At 36.3% G+C, this 25,580-nt stretch overlaps 1 protein-coding gene across 1 annotated transcript in view; it reads left to right on the top strand.

The window, feature by feature from the left end:
* myo16 (myosin XVI) overlaps positions 1 to 25,580 on the top strand; it is a 140,182-nt gene that overhangs the window by 71,657 nt on the left and 42,945 nt on the right. The window contains exons 19-25 of the mRNA XM_031897042.1: positions 235 to 306; positions 3,140 to 3,281; positions 8,606 to 8,678; positions 10,964 to 11,116; positions 12,302 to 12,502; positions 20,431 to 20,506; positions 21,067 to 21,236. Coding sequence (XP_031752902.1) covers positions 235 to 306; positions 3,140 to 3,281; positions 8,606 to 8,678; positions 10,964 to 11,116; positions 12,302 to 12,502; positions 20,431 to 20,506; positions 21,067 to 21,236 — 887 coding nt within the window. The remainder of the gene's footprint in view (positions 1 to 234; positions 307 to 3,139; positions 3,282 to 8,605; positions 8,679 to 10,963; positions 11,117 to 12,301; positions 12,503 to 20,430; positions 20,507 to 21,066; positions 21,237 to 25,580) is intronic.

The following is a 25,580-nucleotide window of genomic DNA, read 5'->3' as shown; positions in this document are numbered from 1 at the left end:
TAGATTGTAAACTCTACGGGGCAGGCACCTCCATCCTCTTGTATCTTTGACTCTTATCTTATTGCAACTGTATCTTGTATTTATTTGTGTTTATTGTAATACTTGTTTGTATTAATGTATTCTACTGTACAGTGCTGCGTACATAAGTAGTGCTTTATAAATAAAGATATACATACATATTAGGCTTTTGTTTGATATATCTCTAGTTGCGTCTGACTTTGTGCGATAATTCAGTTGCAGGAATGCTGCAGGTGTCTCCCGATGAGCTGTCTGCTGCCTTAACAACAGAAGTTCAATACTTCAAAGGTTGGTAATAGCTAATAAATCTCATATCTTTTTTAAGGCTATGGCCCCAGAGGAACTTCTTAACAATGATACTGGATAGATCAATATTACTAATTAGCGCCAATAAAACTTAATGTGATAGCTACATATTACTTTCTATTTAAAGCAATAGGTCTCAACTATTCAATGAGAAGCTGCTAGACTACTTTATATTGACGTCTTTATAAAGAAATTTGTAGATCTAAACATTGATAGTTTTTTGTTTGCTAACAAACTTGCACAGTGCCAAAAACACACCAAAGTGTTTAACTATACTCTCCTGTTTTTAACAAATGATTCTTTAGTTTATGCTTGATACTACACTATCCAAAATTCATGTCTGTGGCAAAATAACACTACTGTTTTTTTTTTTTTTTATAAAATAAGCAGAATGCATGCTCCTTCACATTATGAAAAAAGCCCATGCCCAAAATACCCCAAGACTCCAGAAAACGATTATATTATTGTGCTGACCAAAATACCTGTGTTATTGGGATTCAATACAGATTTGTTGACTGACCGTGTGACAGTTTGTTTGGACCTTTGGTTATACTGTTATCCATAATTCTGTTGCCAAATGGTGGTATATTTTTCATGTTCTTCATCATTTTTTTGTAGTAGAGATTTTGTTATAGAGACTTCCTCAACAAAGTGTAATCCAAAGATACAGCCAACACTTACAGTATGTGGCTTACATTTTGCAATATAGAATAGCAATGTCTAGTGGCTCAGGTAAATCATATTTCAGAATAGTTAATATGATATATACATAATAAAATACTTTAAGTATAAGATTTAAGCATAAATCAAATGCTTAGCTCTTAATGTATTGTATGTACTGTAGCATGATTTCTGGAAAAGTCATGGAAGGAAGGTATATAATTCCCAGAATCCTCTTTAAAGTAAGACAGAGGGCTTATATATATATATATATATATATATATATATATATATATATATATTGGATCTCTTTTCTTAAATAAACTTATTATATTTTTGCCAAGTCCTGGTGTGTGCAGCTCATTCTCTTGCTTTATATTTTTTTGCTAGCACCCTGGGCATTTGAATCTCAATAGGGTGTGCTTCATTTGTTCTTGTTATATATATATATATATATATATATATATATATATATATATATATATATATATGTATAGTTTGGTTAATATGGCACTTTTGTTTGCCTTATGGATATTTGCTAACTATGGACTTTATATTCCACACTTTATAATGGGATTTATATTGCTGATTTTTCTTCTTAGCATGATTTGGGCACTGCCCACCTAAGAGATCCCACCTAAAGTGAAAGATGAGAGCAGATAAAGCTATAAATGCAGTACCCCAGGATCCAGAAGCTGATAAAATATTTCCACTTTTTTTGAATGGCAAATCATCTAATGTAAAGGGCAGATGAGGTAAATGGTAAGAGACTAGAACAGCTATTAGTTCCCCAACCCAACTGAGGCACAGTTTCTAGATCAGGTACACTACTATGTGTGAGGAGGACATTTGGGCTATGAAAAAAACCCAAAAGACTGTGTTACAAAGGTTTTACTGGATTGTGGTACACAATGATGTAAATCCAGGAGACAGAGTGCTGGTTTTTATTCCCACTATAGAAAGAGGATCTTCAAAAGGCTGTGACTATAATCGTCATTTGGTTGTATTAGATTACTTTACCTAAGTGTGGCTGTGGGTTCTTTGAGAATGACAAATTCTTTTGTCATCAAGACTGTTAATTGTTTGCTTTACTGAGGAATCACATGTATGAGCTTTAATTTCTAAACTTCTGTGTGACATAAATACACAAAGATCTGTTTGAACCCCTGTGGACTTTTCTAATATGTGTAAAAGGAACTGCCTGAACTTGGTTAAGTATTATGTGTGTTTTTATTGTTTGCATTTCCACAGAGCAATGAGGAAGACAGTGATATAAGAAAATACATTTAGAAACCATGACAGACTAGGTATCTGACTATGTGACTATTTACTATATAGGATTATCTTTCAGCAGACTAAAGATGGCCACACGCATTAAGATTTTTCTCTCCCTAATGACCAATTTTAGTGTGATCCGACAAAACAGTCAAATTATCATAAGGTTAGTGGGCACTGAACAATAGTACAAGAGCACAGCACAAAACATGTAGTGTTTACAATAAAACACTTTACTGTTGCAGTATTTGCTGCGTATCTCCATTTCTCTGCATTTTTTGGCTGCTACACAAGGCTTCATTGGACGGAAGCAGTAGAAGATGGCTTAAAGCACTGAATCTAATGACCTGCTGGTATTGTGTCTTATTCCTGGAGTTTAGGGGTCCTAAAATACTGTTGGACCCTGTTATGCCAGATCAGTAATATTTACAGCATGTTACTATCAGGACATGCATGCACCAACCAATGTGTATTTTTCTTAACAAATGCATCAGAACTAACCTCTCAAATCAGAAAACCAATTAATCCTGTGTATGGGGTCTCTCAGACTTGTGCCCCATAACAACAGTGACCATTCCACTGGCCTATGAACCAATCCCCTGGATGTCTTAATCTAAATGTTTGGCAAAGTTGCAATTTTAGTCTTATAATTCAGCCTACAGGATCTAGACTGATCTGCATGTGGCACTATTATCAGCCACGGGTAGACTACTACTATAAAAATAAAGGATTATATTAATTATCATCTCAATCAGTTTTTACCTATTGCATTCAAAGTCATGAGGCATTTAATTGCAAAATGTAATGAAATACATATTGGGCACTTTTTTCAAATAATGATATAATAGTAATATGTTTATTTTCTGTATTTAAAACATAGGAGACATGATAACTCGCAGACATTCTGTGGATACAGCTGAATTTTACCGAGACCTTCTGGCAAAGTCATTGTATTGTCGTTTATTTAGTTTTCTAGTGAACAACATCAACTACTACCTCCAACAACAAAGTGATCAAACCAGGTAAAATGGACCTTTAAACAAACATACAAGCCCATAAAACTTTTGTACTAAATCTGCAATGAATATGAGGGTAGGAAAACTAAGGGTAGGGAGTTATTGGTTTAACTAAGTAAATTAGGAAGCTAATTTACATGGAACTAAGGCAGATATGAGATCCTAAAACTAATACTAAAACTGATTTTCTTGAAAAGTTACATTTGATTGGAAGCTTCATTTCACTTTACACCCTATTGGTCTAACACTTTTGCCTTGCAGGCCTTTAAGACAGATAGGCTGAAAGTGTTACTTGCAACTATGTTAAGAAAGATGTTTGATAGAGGAAAGTGACCACACTAACAGTTATTTTGAACAGTTGTTTAGGACATGTCTTCCTGTACCTCATACCATGCTTGCTATTTGATATGCCTGCATATGCTTGATATGCACCAATTCCTGAAGAATAACCACTAGAGTTCTATTTTAATAGAATAGATGAAATACCCATGAGTACATGTGAATTCATATTTAATATTAATGAAATGTTTCACTTGATTTATATTGTATACAAAAATATGTTTCTATCCATATATGGTTTTCCTCATTTATTTGTCTTACCTAAAACCTGGAAGCTTGTAGTACTGGTACAGTTACTGAATAAGCCACAAAGAGCTTTGTAAATCCATCTGGGTATTGGTGTAATGTCCTCAGAACTTATTTTTATGACCTCTCAGAGAAGAAAACTCAGCAAACCTATGTGTGGAATTACCTGCTTACTTGGTGTCTCCCATAAAAAGCAATCAGTTAACAGCATACCTTGACAGAAACTTGAAGGACACTCTGAAGTGGACCAAATGAATCCACTTATATGCTTTATAAGGCTATGATCTGATGGCCATGATTTTCTCTACTAATGTGTTTCTGTAAATATCATGGTGCTAAAATGGTGTTCTGTGTTCTAAAACTCTGCTTCTGTTTGGTGCCTGTCCCTGACTCTTTATTGGTTTGTTTCCCCATAAGTCATTGCTACTGTATAGTTCATGTTTTTCAGATGCACACTGGACCCATTTATGGATATGGAAGAAAGTAGCAGTCCCTGAACAGATTCTAGGCTTACACAATACCACTTTACAGCAGCTCACATACAATATTCAAACACAATTGGTTTGAACACATTGGGGCAAATTTATTAAGACACGAACGCTCCGAGCGTATTTTCGCAAAATTTTGCTTGCGCGAAAAAATCGGAAAGGTTTTCCCGCTGTTTACAATTGTTCGGTATGAAAATTTCGAGACTTTCGGATCGCCAATACAATATTATCGTGACTAATACGATTTTTTCGTAAGCATTTTCATGATATTTGCGATCTTCAGAAATTTTCGTATCCAATCCAAATTTGTCCCATTCGTGATTCGAACTCTTGTTGAAGTGCCCCATTGTTTAGCAAATAGGCATGATTCAGATTGCTCAACTTGGTGTTCCAGACAGAAAAGCTAATCAGTAATGAAACAATGTGCTTTTATCAAACACAATAATATTCTGCTTTTAAACATATACTTAGTATTGGCTCAAAATAGAAGTCCAATCATCCCTGCTGCCTTTTTGTACCACTTTTTCTTAACAATAGAAGTTTCCAGATCAGTTTCTAACAATAGACAAAAGGCTTCATTGAAATGTGCCTGGAACAAAATTATGTTTTAGCGCTGCTGCCCCCTCCTCAAGTTCCAAATGTACAAAGTGATCATTAGGAAGGCTTGCAGCACATACTGTACCTGCTCATTGCATTGTAAATGATGGGTACATCGAGTGATCATCACCAGCAACTCTATTTGTGAGTTCTTATAAATATAAAAACAAAAATAACATAACAGTGATTTAATGCACTTCTAATCTCCACATTCTGTACCATATAACAAAATTGCATGACCTTGAAGGAAATGTTTATCTCTATGGTCTAGCACTAATAAACTCTGTGACAATCAATCTGGGTTTATTTTACTATAAATATGCAAGGTCTACAAAAAAATTGTTTTTACCTGTTTAACCAGTAGAATGCCTATCACAGTAATAGTATTTAATTATAGCTCAAACATATTTGGTTTTAAATGTAAAAGAAATAGAGTAGGACAACTCAGAAGTGGTATAGAAGGATACGTGTGTTTTGACCAAACCTAGCCTTCCACTCAGGGGCTGGAGGTAGTTAGGATGCAAGACAAAGGCAAATGCTTTCAACGCAGAAACTGCAGTGTTCTTTCACTTGAGAACTTAAATATTTAGCATGTTCCACAATGCGTCCTGCTTTGTCTCTCACTCCCTTTAACTTGGTGGCACAATATTCAAATGTAACACCTTAAAAGTAATTCTTATCGACAAGTTATGGATTCTGAAAATAAGGCTCATGATTAAAGCACCTCTATGATTTAATTTCACTAGAGAGAAAAGTGGCACAATGCCTATCATATTAATAAACCCAAAAGTATACATAAGGCTCCCTGTACAAAATGAACTCAACCAATATATGTTACTGAACATGTCAAAAAAGATAAAAGTAAAAGAAAACCCTAATAAAAAAAATGAGGTTGATTTTAAATACAGGTTTAAGACAACAGTAGCGTATAATATTTTCTGTGCATAATTTTTCTTTTCTATGTTAAATGTAAAATACTATTTATCAAAATAAGTGCAATTATGACTCTTTTCATCTGAGGAAAAGGTTGCAGGAACCTTTACTTCATAAACAGCACGCTGGCACAAATGCTGACATGATAATGAAAATGGTGCAGTCAAAAGTTGTTTATTTAAAAGAAAGGCATCTCATAAAAGGAAAGCCTTATGTGTTTCATGCTAAAAGGGGCACCCAGTCATAGGGGCTGATTTACTAATCCACAAATGGTCCGAAGGCGTCCGAATGCATTTTTTTTCGTAATGATCGGTATTTTGCAATTTTTTCGTAAATTGTCGCAACTTTTTCATAGCCGTTACGACTGTTTCGCAAAATGTCGCAACTTTTTCGTAGCGTTACGAAAGTGCCTTCGCGCAAAGTACGAAAGTTTCGGATTCATTCAAGCTTCAGTATCGTGACTTTTCTTGAGCCAGGTTGGAGCTGCAGAGTGCCATTGAGTCCTATGGGAGGCTTCCAAAATCATGCAAAGTCTGAAAGTTTTGCCCGCAGTTTACGAGCGCTCAATACGAAAAAGTCGCGACAAGATATGAGCAAGTTGCAACGGCTATGAAAAAGTCGCGACAATTCGCGCAAGTCGTAATGGCTACGAAAAAGTCGCAACGGTGACGAAAAAAATTGCAAAAAATACGAAAAAGTCGCAAAATGTTCGTTTTCCAATCGGAATTTTTCCCATTCGGATTTGTGGGTTAGTAAATCAGCCCCATAGTGTTTGTTGTTTAATGTGTTATAGTGTGTAAGCCAATCAGAGCAACAATCAGATCTTTGCTTTTGTTTTCTAACTTCTAGGTGGCAGTTAAATTCTAATTGCTGATTGATTGCTGTGGGCAATATCACCAGTGATGTTGGCTTACACACTGTAATAAATATGCCCCAAAGTAACTTAATTTACTTAACTTAACTGATGAAGAAACAATTGTGTTTAGAAACTGTTTAGAAAATTACTCTGATTTAACAGTTAAGCAATTTGAGTCCTCTACCATTATGATAACACCCTGCCCCAAGGACCAGGACATAAAAACATGCAGAAGAGTACTTACAATTTCTATCATGGATGAACAAGCAATCCCTGAGGATGAGGGCCAATAAAATCAGGACGAGTGTCTATTTCAATGATGGTTTTCTGTTTCCTTACTACCCTTTAATCAGTAAATCTAAGAACATGAATATACAATGATTTGATGGGCTTTTTGTTCATGTTTAGATATAAGCTTTCAGTCTTTAACATCTCATACTGAACTGCTTCAAAAATGCTAGGATGATATTAAAAGTAAAGCAAAATATGAGTTCCCCTAAATAATAATACAAGACCAAATCTGTTTGTGGATAGGTTTTAATGGTCCATTACCATTTACTAAAGACATTTACCTGCTAAGAAAATGTCTGAATACCTTGACTATTACCTAATGATCTATTATGAATTATATCTTTTAAGGCTGCTTGTTAAACTAGAAAGTATGAATTTGTTTGCTATAGAGTATTTTAAAACTGTTGAAATCATCAGATGTATCCTTATAATACTGTAATAAAAACATTATCACTTAACACCCTCTTACACAGGATTGCATGTCATACATTTTCTACCTGCTAAAACTAGATTTATACATTTATTTATTCATTCATTTGTGTATTTGCCCTCCAGGTACTGCAGAGTAAAACCTAATTAAAGCTAGCATGATGGCCACACATATTAATTTAAACAAAACTACTTCTAATATGATTGTGTGCTAGTTTTTCATTATTTTCCATGGCAGTTAAGGTATTGTGACTAAACTAAATATTAGGCTGTGTAATCACAGGGAAATCACATTTTATGTAACAAAGACAAGAAATTACTTTCCTAAGGAAAAAAACATAATATCTCTATGCAAAATTCATTATGTCAATATTCTTCAAGGTCACCCTTAGCTCTCATGCCTTATCTATGCACATTATATACTGCACATTAATCCCATTATTTCTTGTCTTCCAGGCATAATGTATAGTTTCACGCTGTTTATCAATTCACACTACCTACAACCGCTGTTGAACTGAAATGTACATTATCCATATAATGTGTTATAATTACACATCCTATCTAAATTGAGTATTCCTTTAGCTATTTGTGTTTTTTGTTTTTTTTTTAAAGAAACTAAAACAATTGTACCAGTATGGCATCTGCTGTCATTTAAAGCACTATTAAAGCTAAAAAAAAAGTATATAATACATGATAGATTTGCCATCAGCATAGACTTATACCAAAAGAAATCCTTAAAAATGAAGAAATGTTTATTTATAGAGGACACTATGAAAATTGGCAATGTCATAATCTGGATTTTTCTGGAGAGTACATTTCTGGATAATTGATCCCGTATCACTAATAACAATAGGACATATCTGTTAATAATGTTATTTTAGTCATTAAAGAAATAATACATGGCTGGACATGTTTTTTGCTACATTTCTATTTCTATTATTTTATTATTATTTGTGTTTTTTACATTAGTACACAATGAGGACACAATAAATTGTTGTCATAGTGTAGTTTAATGTTTATTATAATTCAATGTTTTGGTTCAATCAATTGATAGATATTGACTTCCTTTTGGATTTCTATAGCTAATCATTAAAAAAAGAATTTTTATTTGATCATGGATGTATAAAATATTCTATTCTAACCTGTTTTAGTTACCCACCACTGACTGTTGGAATATTGGATATATTTGGCTTTGAAGATTTTCAGAAAAATTCCTTTGAACAGGTATTGTTATTTAATAAATGCTTTTGCCTTGCAGAACTAGGGTCCTGTGTTCAAATCCAACCAGGGCATAGTACTTTATATGTTTTCATTGTCTCCCTATGGGTGAGTCAAGGTTTCCTCCTATACTTTCTTAAACATAAAGGCAGGTTAATTGGTTCCTAATAAAACTAACCTTAGTGCATTGTGTGAATTTTGATAGGGACCTTTAAATGTAAGCTCCACTGGGGCAGGGATCAATGTCAACGATGACTGAGATTCAAAATAGGCCCTGGCAATTTAAATACACAGAGACTCAAACAACCAGCCACAGGGTTAAATACTTACTGTCTATGGTATCTTACAGCAGCACCTCTGACATCTGCCAGAATCTACAGATTGTCAGTCTGGGCCTGATTGTAGTGGACATTAGTATTAAACAATTGCTATATGTGAAATGCTTAATTCTGCCTAAACTTTGGCCTCAGCTTTTGAGAAATTGTGGAACACTAGGCTCAGTTGCATTTTCAGAAATCTCTACCTCTAAATTTACTTGATACCAAGGTACTTCTGGGTTTAAATGCGTGTTTCTATTTATGCTGTCCTTTCTTAATTATTCTACTGTAGTGATGAGTGAATTTTTAGCCAGGCATGGATTTTCAGCGAATTTCCACATTTCGCCATCGGCGAATTGTTTCACAAAAAACCTACATGTAAATTTGCGCGTCAAATTGGGCACTGTCACATCGAAATTGGGCGCGGTCGCTCAAAAAAAAAAGCGGCCGACAAACATTGGCCTCTCAGTAGAACAGGCCTCCTCTGGAAACAATGCTACTCACTTTCTTTGAAAATTAAGATTGTCATTGCTTCCCATACACTGTAAATTTTACCTGTAAAACCACAATAAAAATTAGAAAAAAAATAAATAGGGATAGTTAAAATAAAATTCAGGGACAACTGGGCAAAATTTTAAATACTGGTCAGACACTGGTCCCTACCAGTTTTTTAATGTTAGCCAGTGGTACTTGTGGGTTACATGCTGGACCTAGTTTGACAATAGTTTTCCCTATTTAGATTAACCTATAACCAAGCGTAATAACTCAAGTATCCAATGCACACACATATGTAACTATAATTTTAACATTTATGACAACTGTAGAAATACCATTATTTGTTTATGATTAAACTTCTCAATCTTCTAGATCAAAATGAATTTGTTACTCAGACATCCTTTATTTAAATGGTTTATTTTCAAGTACTTTGTTTTTCTTTGCTGTGTAGGATGTTACTTTCACAGTTACTTGTACATTTTCCTCAGTATTGTCTCTCTCCTGAACATCCTGTAGTTGTCAGTAGTCTAAGAGAATTCTAGGCCCTGAAGGAAAAAAACAAGAATTTAGGCACTCAGAATTGTTAACTGTTTAGATTCTACCTGATTTTTTGAAGTCTATGAGAATTTCTTAGAAATGTCTTCATAATTTCACATTTTTCACCATAGGAAACTACCCTCTTGACCAGAGGGTAGACATTTCCATACAAAACAATATTTGTATGCACTTACAGCAGTGCTACTCCTTGATTTCAATGATCCCTTCAAAGGTCCACTAAGTTAGAAAGTAGAAAAGTAACCTCTACCCTTCTCTTAATGTTACACTATATGCGAAGGTTAATTTACATTTTGGCAGTGTTTTGTCACTATAACTTCTGGAATTGTTACATACTCCAAGGTATTTTTTGTTCTTTAGAGGGGACTGGCATTAAATATCTACATTTTGGTCGTGTTTTTATTCTCTTGTTGAGATAAAATTCCTATTTTTTTGTCTCAATATGCACTTTCTTTGGGCAACCCATTTCTAACTGCATCTTTATCACCATTCTAATTCAGTAAAATTCTGTCAAATTGGACCCTGCATAGTTGAATGCAGCCATACATGGACCAACTTGGCTGGTATCTATTTGATTGGTCCATGGGCTGAACAGTAACATATTGTCTAATTCGGGCATCCATGCAGACGGCTATGTGATTTGTTTGTCTGGGCAGATGGCAGATCTAAAGAGAATTCTTTGCAGTTAGTAAGGAAACAGATTGCTAGGGATACTACAACTGCTTTATTGCCAATTTACAAGTACCTTTTTCCATCCAGACAGAATGTTCATAAAAAAGAATTTTACGTAGCCTAAAGAATTACATGAATTAAAATGTAGTGAGTTTAAAGGTATTTCAGTTTTATTTTTTATCCTTAAAAAATGTATTTTTCTCAATGTATTATGAACTGGTTTTCACATATGCATGTATTTTTTCTTAACAGTTGTGCATTAATCTGACCAACGAAAAGATCCACCAGCATATAACCGAAGTGTTATTTTTCCAAGAGCAAACAGAATGTGCACAAGAGGGGATTTCCATGGAAACCATATATTGCCTTGGCAACCATACAACAGTGCTGGATTTTTTTTTCCAGGTACTTTTTTTATACAAATGTGAATATATGCAAGCTAATGTTTATCTTTTTATTCAAAACATTAAAATGCCATAATCCTTGATTCAAATAAAATACCAGTATTTTTGTTATGAAAGCGTAGGCGTACAAGCGGTCTTATTTGCAAGGTACTAATATAAATTATATGATTCATTTTTTTATTATTTACATATGGTTATTGCTATGTGGGTTTGTTTAAAATAAAAGGCTATTATAATAAATGCATTATCATTACCAGTTAATAAATCAATTACACTAGCAGAGCTGTTTGAGAAAAATGGCCCCTATTTTTAAGATACATCCCTGCAGTAAAGACAAAAACTGCATGGTCAGCCTGTTCAATCTCTGCTTTTGAGATAACTTCAGGGTCTAATTGATCTTCCAGCTCTGAATTAGACTTGTCTGGTGCAATAAAGGGGGCAACACTGGATGAAAGGAAGCAATGTGTCTGCCAGCATAATATTGCCAGTAATCCTCTATACATATTTATAATGATTTAAGAGGTAGAGGATCAACATTCTCTGATCAAATGAACTTATCTTGGTCTTTTAGCTCCCTGTAGACTACATATTGCAAATTCTGCTTCTTTTTTACTCCAAGCATGTGTTGCTCTGATACAAAAAAAGGCAAAAAAGAGGAAGACCATGATGAAATAAAAAGGATTTAATAAGCTTAGCTTCTGTGCTAGACATGGTAGAACCAATGTGGGAATATATTGAGCAATTTGATATATTCATTTGATTATATTCATTATATTATAGATTTGAAGTTATAATAAGGCAGCAAACAATTATAAGAAGATTCAATCAAGAAAACTGTCTGCTTTGCATTAGAAAACTGACTGTAACACAGACTGCTGGATCAGCATAATATTTACAGCTTTTGGTATATGTTGAAAATTGTTTATTGTCAACAATTTTGCTGCTTGTTACAATCCCATTGGGTATAAGACTGCTGAGTTTCCCTTTGCACATAAATGATGTATAGAAAAACTCATGTGTCTATTTATACATATGCATACACCAGTGTTTTACACTTTAAATATGCCAGATCATTTGCATTTCCTATTGTCCCTGCCCAATGAATTTAAAAAAGACTCAGAAATGTAATAACATGACAAAGCTTATTAATAACAATAATAACCAAGACTTTACCGGTGTGTTTCAGAAACCAATGGGATTCATGTCGGTGCTAGATGAGGAAAGCCAGTCTATTCACACAATGGAGCACAGTCTCTCCAAACGTCTCCAGTCGCTTTTAGAAACATCAAATACAAATGCCATATATTTCTCTTCAAAAGATGGAAATGGCAATGTCACATCCAAGGACCATGGCCCTACTTTTGCAGTTATGCATTATGCAGGAAGGGTGAGCTGTTTTTTTTTGTTGTTGTTGTTGTTTTTTTTAATTGAGTTTCTCTCCAGGTAGAATAGTACCAATATTACTGCAATCATTTAAATAATTAGGACTACCGCTCTTTTTAAAAATGCTATATAATAACTACATAGTTGCAATGGCAGGGTATTAGAATGTCTGAAAGATATAACATTCAGACTAATAAATTAAGATAAAAACATTGTCATTTTGAAAGTATTGGTGGGAAAGTAAGAGAAAAACTGCATATTGGAAAACAATGAATTAATAATCACTATTTTAATGCACAAATCAATTATTTCTTTAGAATGAAGAAGTCTTAAAAAAAGCAATAATGGCAAAGGAACTGATGGAAGAATTTTCATCTAAAACACTGTGCTTTTATAATGTTGCTAAATTAAAGGAATTGTATCTAGGGACAGTTTCTAACCATAACTTCAAAAAGGGTTAGAAGAGCATTCTGCTGCAAAGTATTGCTATATCTTACCTAAAGGAATACACTGGAAATACACTGGAGATTGTATCACTCTAGATACCATACTGTTTTCTAACTTGAGAAGAAAGTTCTCCTTTATTCTTAGCCCATGAGTATAGGAACCTGCATTCATTTATTTGCCCAATAAGGTTCTGAGTTCAGGTTCTGTAGAGATGATCTGTGTTTTAGGTCTCTGGCCTTCTGAGAATAAAGATCACACAAAAGGACTCATGTACTGAGCCACTGCCGCTCGGTACAGGAATCCTACTTTCTGCTTCGGTTACACACATGCTAGCCATGTCAGTCAGTATGCAATTTACTTATATCTGAATTGGATGACTGGTATATACCATGACCAGGATCAATGAGGATTTTCACAAACATGCGGGCCACAATTCTTAATCATTGAACTAATGTTCAAAAAGGGGTAAACTGCCCCTTTAACTACTTTAGCCGCTTTAGTCCTAAAGCATTTGCTTCACATCTTGGAACTGCTTTAAATCTCGGAACCTGGAGTTTTCCAGATAAGGGGTCTTTCCGTAATTTGGATCACCCTACTTTAAGTCTGTCAAAAAATTATCGATACATTAATTTAGCCCAATAGGATTGTTTTGCTACTAATAAGGAATAATTATGTCTTATTTGGGATCAAGTACAAGGTACTATTTTATTATTGCAGAGGAAAAGGAAATTATTTTTCAAAACTTTAATTGTTTGATAAAAATGGAGTCTAAGCGAGATGGGCTTACCATAATTTGGAGCTTTCTAGACAACGGGTTTCCAGATAACAGATCCCATACCTGTATTGTCTAAAGGAAAGCTCCAACCTCCAGGAAGTGAAAGGGTTTTACAGAGCAGAGCAAGAGGCAAAATTCTGACCAGCACGGCAGATATGTAGGTGCAGTTGTTACAGAGGTTTATGGTGTAAGCACTGAAAACTGAAATAAAAGTAAGGATATATGAAGTAAACAGATACTGCCGCTCCTTTCAAAGCTCTATAAGATCATTATTCACGTGGTCATCCTAATAGAGCTAAAACTAACAGCAAAGGATAGAAAGATAAGTAATAAAAAGTAATAATAAAATTAAAAGAGCAATAGTTTTTGGCTGCTGGAGTCAATGGCCCCCATTTGAAAGCTGAAAAAATGTAGAAGTCAAAACCCTTGAAAAATAAATAGTGAAGACTGCTTGCAAAGTTGCAAGGAATAGGACTTTCTATAACATACTAAAAGATAACATAAAGGTGAACCACCCCTTTAGAGCTCTACAAGGGTAGTGTGATTAGATGAAAAGCAAAAAAGGATATTTATTAAACCATAAACAACAAACTGAGCAGATTTGCTAATATGTGAACTGGAAATCTTGAAAAACTCCCAGCAGTAATAAGTTAAGATAAGTTATTCATCAGTTTTTAACACTTTTCTGAGTTCAGGAAATTTTTTCTGACAGTCCGGAATGTGTTTAACAAATGTATACATTTATCAAAGCAGAACAATGTGCCATTTCATGAGAAATCTATGGCATTGAACAAATTCAATTCTTCCTAAAAGAAAAAAAAATCCAAAAGGCCGAGCATTGCATTAAATCTTAACTGATGACGTGGTATTTGTCATGAAACACGTAAGCTGTTCCATATAACTATTTCACACACAGCTGGTTCCTGTTTTTAATGGATAATATAAAGGTGAAGATCTTACATATTGATGGCCTATGACGTCAGTGAGCCTATTTATATGCATGATTTGCAGTGATTACATGGACTGGACGTGTGTATAGCTGCACCAAATGCCAGTATTTCAGGTGGTTGATAGGTTGTCTGAATTAGTTTTAAAAGGCAATCAGCATAAATTAGACTCAATGTAAAACTCAGGCATATTTATAGAGCTGGGTAAAAAAAGTATCCTTAGCACACACCACTTTAAAGGGAAAACTATACCCTCAGAATGAATACTTGACAGATAGTTATTATTATGTTAAGTAACCTATTAAAGAAACTCGGCAAACTGAACTCTGTCCATTAATTGTTTGTGTGCACTGTGAAACCTATCATCCCAGGAGGCGGACCTTAATTTTTAAAATGGCAATTTTCTATTTAGGAGTACCCAGTACAGGTATAGGACCCATTATTCAGAATGCTCGAGACCAAGGGTATTCCGGATAAGGGGTCTTTCCATAATTTGGATCTCCATACCTTAAGTCTACTAAAAAATAAAAAAAACATTCATTAAACCCAATAGGATTGTTTTGCCTCCAATAAGGATTAATTATATCTTAGTTGGGATCAATTACAAGGTGCTGTTTTATTTCTACAGAGAAAAAGGAAATCAGTTTTAAAATTCTGAATTATTTGATTAAAATGGAGTCTATGAGAGACAGGCTTTCCGTAGTTCGGAGCTTTCTGGATAATGGGTTTCCGGATAAGGGATCCCATACCTGTACTACTAAAAAGTATATTTTTATGAAAATTTAGCTGAAGCAGGGTTTTACATATGAGCTTGTTTATGCAATATATTTTTATAGAGACCTACATTGTTTGAGGGTATAGTTTTCCTTTAAAGCTAACATTTTTTTAACAGCAGAAGCTTACTCTTTTAAATAGCCACATATGAAATATCATTGATTGACATCACTTTGTACACAGCTTTTTAATCCATAGTTGCTGTCTCAGTTTATCTCATTGACTTTAAAGGGTTTTTGGCAAGTGGTATCAATCTGACGTGAAAAGTAAGCAGCCCCATCAGATCTCTTTAATAGATGATTACTGATCAAGAAGCAATAAATTATTTTACCAATACAAACAACACTAGGGCTTTATGCACTTTATACCATTTTAACACTGTACACATTTTTTTGTGTGAGATATATCTTATACACATTTCTAATAGCGATGAGCGAATTTTTTTTGCCAGGCATAGATTCGCAGCGAATCTCCACATTTCACATTGGCGGATTGTTCCACGTAACTTCAGAGAAAATTTGCTGCAGAAAAATTTGTTGCTCATCAAAAAAAAGTTGCAGTCACACCAAATGGGTGTGGTCACGTAAAAAAATGGGCTTAGTCACGTAAAAAGCTATTTATTTTGCCAGGCATAGATTCGCAGCGAATCTCCACATTTCGCATTGGCGGATTGTTCCACGTAACTTCAGAGAAAATTTGCTGCAGAAAAATATGTCGCTCGTCAAAAAAAAGTTGCGGTCACACCAAATGGGTGTGGTCACGTAAAAAAATGGGCGTACTCATGTAAAAAGGGCGCAGTTGTGTCAAAATGGATACGGGCGACAAAAAAAGATGCAGGCGGCAAAGAAATCGCGTGTCAAACGGGACAGAATCGCTCATCACTAATTTCTAAGACTCATTTAGCTGCTCTCTTCCTTAAATGAGCAAACAGCTTGCTGCTCTACAGTTAGTGCCCTTTAAAAAGGCAAATGTACCTTTATGTTCAGATACAACTTTCCCTGGGACCGTGAGAATTGCTTTAATCACCATCACATTATATTGTAAATTGCTTACAGGCTAATTATTCCAAGCTAATACTTAACTATCATAGGTACCACAGCTTCCTAGGACTGTAAGTTACCTAACGGCTGCCACTTGTGACAATCACAAGGTAAATTCCAGACTTAAGTTGTAGAAACTTACCTTGTCATGCACTGGCCAATAAATAAAGGTGTATAAATTACTCAGTGTACTGAGCTGCATAGACATAGCAGTGCTAAATAATACATTTTAGTATTATTGTGATTTCAGGGGATTTCAAGCATTATATCTTTTATAATAATTTGGATTTGTATGTAGTATCTTTTTTAAATTGGTAAAGCTATCACTATAGTCCTGGTCTTAAATATTAATACAAATATATAGTATACATTAATTCTGTTCAGTGCTGAATAATGAGTGGTGATTTGAACATTTAAGGTGCTAAGTTCAAAAATTGTTGCAATTCACCTTGTTTTTATACCCAGATTTCTATATTGCAATACAAGTATGGGATCCCTTATCCAGAAAGGTTCGAATTATGGAAAGGCCATCTCCCATACACTCCATTATAAGAAAATAATTCTAATTTTTAAAAATGGTTCCCTTTTTCTCTGTAATTATAAAACAGTACCTTGTACTTGACAAGGGGACTCCTCAATTGCCCTTCGCCTTCAGCCATCCCTCTGAACCCCATTGTTACATACATTAATAAAACACCAGGAGCCGGAAATGGGTGAAAAGAGGCCACAGCATTTATTTACATTTTATCAAATAAATAGGACCTTGCCAGCCTCACCCCAAGGCAATATTCAAAGCCAGAATTCCATAAGAGATCGCTACTATGCTCTGCTGTTCCTTACTGAAGACTTGAGATCAGCACTATGTCATTATATCCACCACTGAGTATTAGGCTGCCTCTACCTACAGAGAGGATGGCCCCAAACTCTGCTACCAGCAGGAGCTGCATCTCCCACCATGAGAGAAGTTCAGCAGCCCTGCTGCCGGTCCTGAATCTGCAGTGCCTCGATGATAGGAAATCCAAGCAGGCTGTCACCTAGCACAAGCAGTAGTAGCGTCTGTATCAATCAACCCACCGTGCAGTCAAAGGAGAGAAGCTCCTTTCTCCCTCTTCTAAAATTTCCTGTGCAGTACTCTGGCAAGGTCCTACCGCTGCTGTGACAGAAACAACTTAAAATACATTAACATATATCCACTGTTTTGATCCAGAGGAAGGCAAAAAACCCAGCCTGAAGCCTGTGCCAATTGTGCCTCAAGAGGGAAAAAATTCCTTCCTGACCCCACCTGGCAATCGGAAAATTCCCTGGATCAAGGATTTGACTTTTATTTAACATATATGATACCATGCAGACTCTCACATTCATACTGTATAGTGTTACCGAAACCACAACATAACAGCGCATATAGGAAAACATTCACATTCTGTTATTAACAGATAATATGAGAGCATAAAGAAGAAAATATCCTGGCATTTTACAAAATATGCAAAGAAGAGGGGAGGGTGGGTGGGATGTTTCTACCTGTTCAGAAGATAGGAAGTGAACTCCTTCTTTTGTGACATCACATCCCTATCCTTCTCCACCCCCAGCCCAGCTTTCCCCCTCCTTAACTTATTGCTTCTCACCCAATCACAGCTGCATCTGATTTTTCCAATCTTTAAACATAAACCAGTGTAATCTGGCTGCTGGTCATTCGGATCTTTTGTCATGCAGCCCCTGCGTTTATAGCTTCAGGGCTTCCTTTATCCCAACTAATACATAATGAATCCTTATTGGAGGCATAACAATCCTATTGGGTTTATTTAATATTTAAATTATTTTCAGCAGACTTCAGTTATGGAGATCCAAATTACAGAAAGATCCCTTATTCGGAAAACCTCAGGTCCCAAGCATTCTGGATAACGGGTCCCATACCTGTACTTTCCTGAGCAGTGTAGATGCCTCAATATGTGTACCCATATCTGCTAGAACATAATTGATGCAAAAGATCCAGCGATTTCGTAAACAAGGCACCAATTGCATTGTTGTTGATGTGAGCATTTAGAGGTGTGCAGCATTGCTAACTCTATTTGTGTGTAAGTCAACTGGGCTTCAACACAGAGGGAACCTTGTACAGGTATAGGACCTGCTATCCAGAATGCTTGGGACCTAGTGTTTTCTGGATAAGGGGTCTTTCTGTAATTTGGATCTCCTAATCTTAAGTCTGCTAAAGAAAATAATTTAAACATTAAATAAACCCAATAGGATTGTTTTGCCTTCAATAAGGGTTAATTATATCTTAGTTGGGATCAAGTACAGAGAAAAAAGTAAATAATATTTAAAAATTTAATTATTTAATTAAAAGGCAGTCTATGAGAGATGGCCTTCCCTGTAAGAGCTTTCTGGATAAAGGGTTTCTAGATAAAGGATCCCATAACTGTACTTATTGACTGTTGAAGGCAAAAGTGCAGAGATCAGTTGTGCTTGATTTAGCTGCACTTTGCAACTTACACATTGGAGCAGGCCCAACCAATAAATTAGACCTAAGCGCTAGTATAGAGGTATGCATATATGCACAAGCACACTTTTAAAGGACAAGTCAACCCTGAATATAATTTTTTGCCTAATAAAAAAAACTGCATTCTAAGCATCTTTACAATATACATTCATTACAAATTGGTAATGGTTTTTGAGTTATTTGTATATATACCTGCTATTAAAAGCAGTGTCTGTCTGTCTTTTTCTATTCTCTGCTCTGGTGGCTCTGACTCTTAAACAATGTAACACAAGACAGACCTACCTTCCTGGAGGAGACTTACCTTTGCAACATTGTTTAAAAAGAAACAACCAAGAGTTCAGCAAATTCTGCTTTCAGTAGTAATTACATTTACAAATAACTTTTAAAGCACTAAAGAATTTTAATACATTTGTATTGCAAAGTTGCTTAGAATTATGTTTTCTTTTATTAGGCAATAATTTATTTTGGGGTTGACATGTCCTTTAAGATTAGGGATTTACTGGATGTAATTTTGCAACCAGTGTTGCACGCAGTGCTGTGCCTAGTCCTATAAACTGAATGTGCCTACATAGTTTAAATATATGTATTTGTGCCTTAGTATGTGTAACCTCTATTTGTGGCTTAGCCATGCCTTCCAAGGCTAGTTTCAGTTGAACATGGGTCACACTGGGCTCTCTTACCCCAGAATGGGCCTTTGCTAAGTGGAAGAGGAAGGTGGAGGGGTTGTGCAACTACACCAGTATTGCTGCTATTCACAGAAAAAGAACAAACAGGGCACCTGAGATTTCTGCAAACCTCACCTATCCTTTTGAGAGCACAGACTTATAACACCCCTGTGGAGATCCACCTGGTAGGTTTTTCAGATACATCCTCAGGGTCTCTCTCAATGGCCTGGATCCCTCGTACTGGAACAGGGAATACCCATAACTTAAATCCCTATTCAGTATTATGGTCCTTACACTAAAGGCCAGCATTGTGTGAGAGGATAGCTACCTCTAATCAATCCTTGTTGGAGCGCAAGCTGCTTTTACTTCCTTACCTTCCTATCTTATCTTCCTAGAACATACTCTAACAAAGCTAAATCTGTATCCCCGAATTCACCAAGGGCAAGACTACCCATGGTGCCTTCCCCTACTATTGCTTGGGTCCTGTAGGGGTTTAAAGCCACAGGGACAATTTATATGGTTCCCTACTTATGTATTAAAAATAAATAGGAATTTGATGGTTGTTCATAAACATTATGGGATAAGATCACATGATGACACTGTAAACCAACAACATGTTTATTTTTCCAATGAGCAAGGAAAATGTGTTTTTGATATCTACAAAACAAGATAATATTACATATGAAATGGCAATCTTGGTCTTTATGTGTGATCATATTTAAAGATTATGATTCATATATGTTCTGTCGTGACAATCTGATAATGGCATCACATTTTTTCATTTTTTCAGGTCACTTACAATATATTCGGAGCAACTGAGAAAAACAAAGATGTACTGTCTCAGAATCTTCTTTTCGTCATGAAAAGTAAGCACTGCACTGCCGGTTACAATGATATAATAAGATATTCATTTTGCATTCTCATATGGCATAGGGTTTTTTATAATCCTCAAATTCTTATTTGGGTACACAATCCCCCATATGTAATAAAAGGCACTTACTTTTCCTTTACATAATCCCAATAATATACAATTTCAAAAGCAGATGCAAAGCATCATATTTTGCCACAATGTGCCTTGTGAACTAGTTGGCAAATTATACACCCTCTAGGAAAAGGGCAGAATGGAGATAGGTTGGGGCTTTCCCTTGGAAACCTAGCACTTGGGCTGCATTTTAAAGCCACTCTTGTGACAGGCTTGTAGGAAGGCATTAAGTATGGGGCCCCTTGCTGCAGAGCTCTGCACTTTGTTCTGGATGCATCAGAGGAGCCACCAGTACAAGATGCAGAGTGCAGGGGCAGTACCGACTGTAAGAAAAATATGCAATCACCTGTACCCTGTTATAGTAAATATGCCATTTTATCTTTGATATACTGAAACAATGTGTATGGGAGTGTTTCTCACTTTTTATTAATATTTTTTTTACAGCCAGTGAAAACCTAGTGATCAATCAAATGTTCCAGTCCAAACTGACTCAGACAGGATCACTGATTCCTCCTTATCCTCCACTCAAACTTAGAGGACCAAAAGCAGCCTTACTTTTTAAAAAAAATTCCGCTTCTAGTGGTGAAACAAAAAAGATCCTGGAACTTGGTAAGGTAAGGACTAAAAAGACGAAATATTATAAATATTATCTTTATATGATATATTAATTGGTAGTTCACTTACAGTAACTGGCACAACAATCCTTAGCTGAAAAAGAGTCAGCAATACCCACAACTTTAACATAGGAAAATAAACAAAGTAGGGGGTTTTAGGGATCATTTACAACCAACTGCAGTTGCATGCCCTCAAATTTCCCACAATCAGTCTCAAGTAAAACTCCTTTCATTAAAGGTAACTGCGCCAGTTAACTGCTTCAATAGGCGCATTGTAGAGCCACCAAATGAATTGACTGCGGACAGGTGCACTATACATACAGCCTCTGCAGTAAGTAAATGAGAATACGCTCCCAGGCAGTCCCTTTATCACAGGTGATTTTACACATTATTTTTCACATTAATTTTAGCATTTGTACTGCCTGAGTGAACACATTTATTCTTAACATATGCTCTGCTCATAGAGCATTCTGGAAAAGACATACCCAAACTCTTAACATACCAAATTAAACTCTATAACCGATTTCATTAACAGAATGTGTGATCTTTTTATATGTAAATAGAAGGCAGTGGTTTGGGTACACCCTTTTAACAGTTCATTAGTGAATATAGGTTGCAATGTGCTGATCTTCCACTCTGCAGCCAATCAGTGCAAGACAACATACTTAGGGGCAGATTTATCAAAACACAAGTTCGAATCCCGAATGGGAAAAATTCGGATTGGAAACGAAAATTTCTGAAGATCGCAAATATCACGAAAATGCTTACAAAAAAATCGTATTAGTCACGATAATATCGTATTGGCAATCTGAAAGTCACGGAATTTTCGTACCGAACCATTGCAAACAGCGGCAGAGCCTTTTCGAATTTTTCGCATGGGTGCTCGAAAAAATTGCGCAGACGCACAACTTTTTCGCAGGAATGCTCTGAGCGTTCGGGTCTTTGTAAATCTCCCCCATAGTTCAGCGTTCTTCATTCATGCTACTGCCTAGTCTTTCCATAAAATGTATGTATGTATTTATTTATGCTTTACAAGGCATAAGCAGGGTACCATTATTATACTGTAAATATATTTATACTTGAGTGAAATCTAATTCAGTTGACCCTTTAGACACTTCAAGGTTGCATCATTGTACTCCTACTCATTTGGTTCACATTGCATATTTTGTGATGTCAATAGACATGGCTCAGCACTTATACAGACAAAGTGTTCCAGGAAAACCTAGCATCCTTTGTGAAGATATAAAAAACAACTCCTTTTCATCCTGAGGTCATTCAAATAAATCATATTTTCATGGCTGCTTTAAAGATCTGGTTTGTTCTTATTGTTCTAAAGACAATATTTAGGAACTGGGCTACTGACTACACTTCTTTGCAATACTATACAGTATGAGTGGGGCACTGTCTCATATCTATATAATACTATAATTCCTCTAGGGGACATGCACCTGCATTTGTAAAAGTGGAGAAGTGCTGATGTCTAATTTTTTTACATGTATTTATAGAGTTATTTATAAGCACCCGTTCCCAAGAATACTTGGGACATATAATTTTACAGCTAAGGAGTTTTTTTGTTATGTGGAGTACTATGATTAATTTGCCGTCAACACAGATTCATGTCAACATCAAGTACAAGGTGCCATTTTACAGAACTATAGCAAGCCAGCCAAAAGAAGTTACTTTTTTGTACATAGAACACTATGGCATTACTTTCTAAACAGCTGGTTTCTGCATAATGGATACCATATATATATCACTTAAAATACTAGGACTCATTTACAACCTGGAAAGCAGGGTGCAAAGTGCAAAAATACCCAGGCACAATCTGCCATTTCATTCCACTTTGCTCCTGCAATCTGCACCTCACACCAGATTATTTATCTAGCACAAGGTACAAGACTTAAAGGACATGTAAAGCCTACATTTGCCTACAATGTATATCAGTTGGGCATGTCCCCCCCACCCAAATAGCATTATTTGTACTGTATATATCCCCTCCGTTTGCCAGCACTATCACATTTTTCTAAAGCAAATAGCAGCTTTCACCCGGTGGCCATTTTTTCTCTGATACATAATCAGATACATTTTAATGTGCAAACAGCATACACACACACAGACCCTTATTCAGCATACATTTCATCAAGAATACAGGCTCACACAGGCACAACTGTCTCTGATAAAAGTTCTGTTTTGTTTGAGCTGAGCTCAGGAGAGAAAGTTAGGAGAAAAAAATTGAAGCAGACAGCTAGAGCTGAGTTTCTATGGAAACCAGCAATGCCATCTCTTTACTGGCTGCTAGACTGGGGGGCGTGTTTAGTAATCTGAGCTTAGAACACATGAGCATGCCCACAAGCCAACAGCCAAAGCAAATTCCTGAGGGTGGGGGCCAAGTGGGTTACAGGAGGAGAAGGAAATCTAAGTGATTAATGGGATGCTGCAGCCTTACTATTAACCTCTGGACAACCAGTGTGGCAGGCATTGAAAGATTTCAAAGAGGCTGTTCACTGATTAAAGTTTTGTGTGTGGGGTTTACATGTCCTTTAAAGCAGAAGTGCTTTTTGAAAGAGAATTAATGGGTATAACAGTGTGCCTCTTAGTCCTCTTTTAGAAAGCACTTCTGCCCCTAAACTTGGTAAATGACCCCTACTGTTTCAATGCCCCAACTGCATGTGGAATTTCCCAGCTGACAGTAATGATAATAAACAAAGGGGACGATTCACTAAAGATCGTTAACCCTTAACACATAGTTTTATGCGTTAAAAAGTGTTTGTTAATTAAGTAACAATTCATCGAAGTCATTTTGGATGCGTTACTACTCATATCACATGCACAAAAAGCACAATTATCGCAAAGTGATAATTATGTCCATTATGTCCAAAATATGTCCATTGCATTGTGGTAATTTTCTAATAGAAATAATACTAACACATAATTCACAAATATATTTGAAGCATTAAATGAATGAAATATGGCGATAATCAGAGCTAATATTAAGACCTACTTGGAGTAGGCATTACTCCAAAAACATTGTGGTTCGTGAACGTTTGTGAAGACAAAATTTGTCAAAATTTGCAGTCGGATTTTTGCTTGAATGTGAAGACAATAAAGTATGTGATTGTCCTAGAGCAGTGCTGTCCAACTTCTGTTGTACCGAGGGCCGGAATTTTTCCGACCTACGTAGTGGAGGGCCGATAATGGAAGCCAGTTTTGACCACTCCCCTTTTTGAAACTGCACCCACTTGAAACCACACCCATGTTATCACATGACCATACCCATATTAATGGTTGTAGTACAGCAAAAACCTGCCATACTCTACCTGCCCTACCCTGCCTGTGTGCCATACTCTACCTGCCCTACCCTGCCTGTGTGCCATACTCTGCCTGCCCTACCCTGCCTACGTGCCATACTTTCACTGTGTGTGCCATTCTTGGCTGGTTTGTGCCATACTTGGCCTGTGTGTGCCATACTCTGCCTTCCCTACCCTGCCTGCGTGTGCCATACTTTCACTGTGTGTACCATTCTTGGCTGGTTTGTGCCAAACTTGGCCTGTGTGTGCCATACTCTGCTTGCCCTACTCTGCCTGTGTGTGCCATACTCTGCCTTCCCTACCCTGCCTGTGTGTGCCATACTCTGCCTTCCCTACCCTGCCTGTGTGTGCCATACTCTGCCTTCCCTACCCTGCCTGTGTGTACCATACTCTGCTTGCCCTATGCTGCCTGTGTGTATGGCACACACAGGCAGCCTACAGTGACACAATGCTGGCACTGCTCCTACAGTCTGCACAATAACTATATATTAAAAAAACTTTTTAATTGCAGTACCACCTCAGTATATGTTCTTTTTGTAGTATGCAGGGATTATTTGTGGGTTTCTACTGCTGAGGTGTGAACAGGGGAACAATGGGGGTGATTACAGCCTGAGCCTGAGGTGTGAACACTGCAGGGGGGGAACAATGCAGAGATTAAAAGGTGTGAACAGTACAGGGGATTACATATTTAAACAATACAGCCTGATTACAGCCTGAATCTGAGGTGAGAACCATGCAGGGGGCCAGTTAATCACAGTACTGATACCATTTAAAGCTTACACAAGAGTAAGCCATCAAAGCAGCCAGACAGGTGGGGGGCCACACAGATGGGGGTGTGGGCGCCAGTTTGACAGCACTGTCCTAGAGCGATGCATCCTAGCTTTTGTAGGGAAAGATCAGTTCTAGAGGGATTATCAGAGGAGGAAATATTGAGGCGCTATAGGTTAAATAGAGCAGCAATCTATGGCCTGTATGAGGTACTGGAGCCTTACCTGCAGCCACTAACACGCAGAAGCCATGCTATTCCTGGCATAAT

Source organism: Xenopus tropicalis, chromosome 2 (genome assembly GCF_000004195.4).
Source record: "Xenopus tropicalis strain Nigerian chromosome 2, UCB_Xtro_10.0, whole genome shotgun sequence".
Lineage (NCBI taxonomy): Eukaryota > Metazoa > Chordata > Amphibia > Anura > Pipidae > Xenopus > Xenopus tropicalis.
Note: the sequence above shows the minus strand (reverse complement) of the source record. Positions and strands in the feature narration are given on the sequence as shown.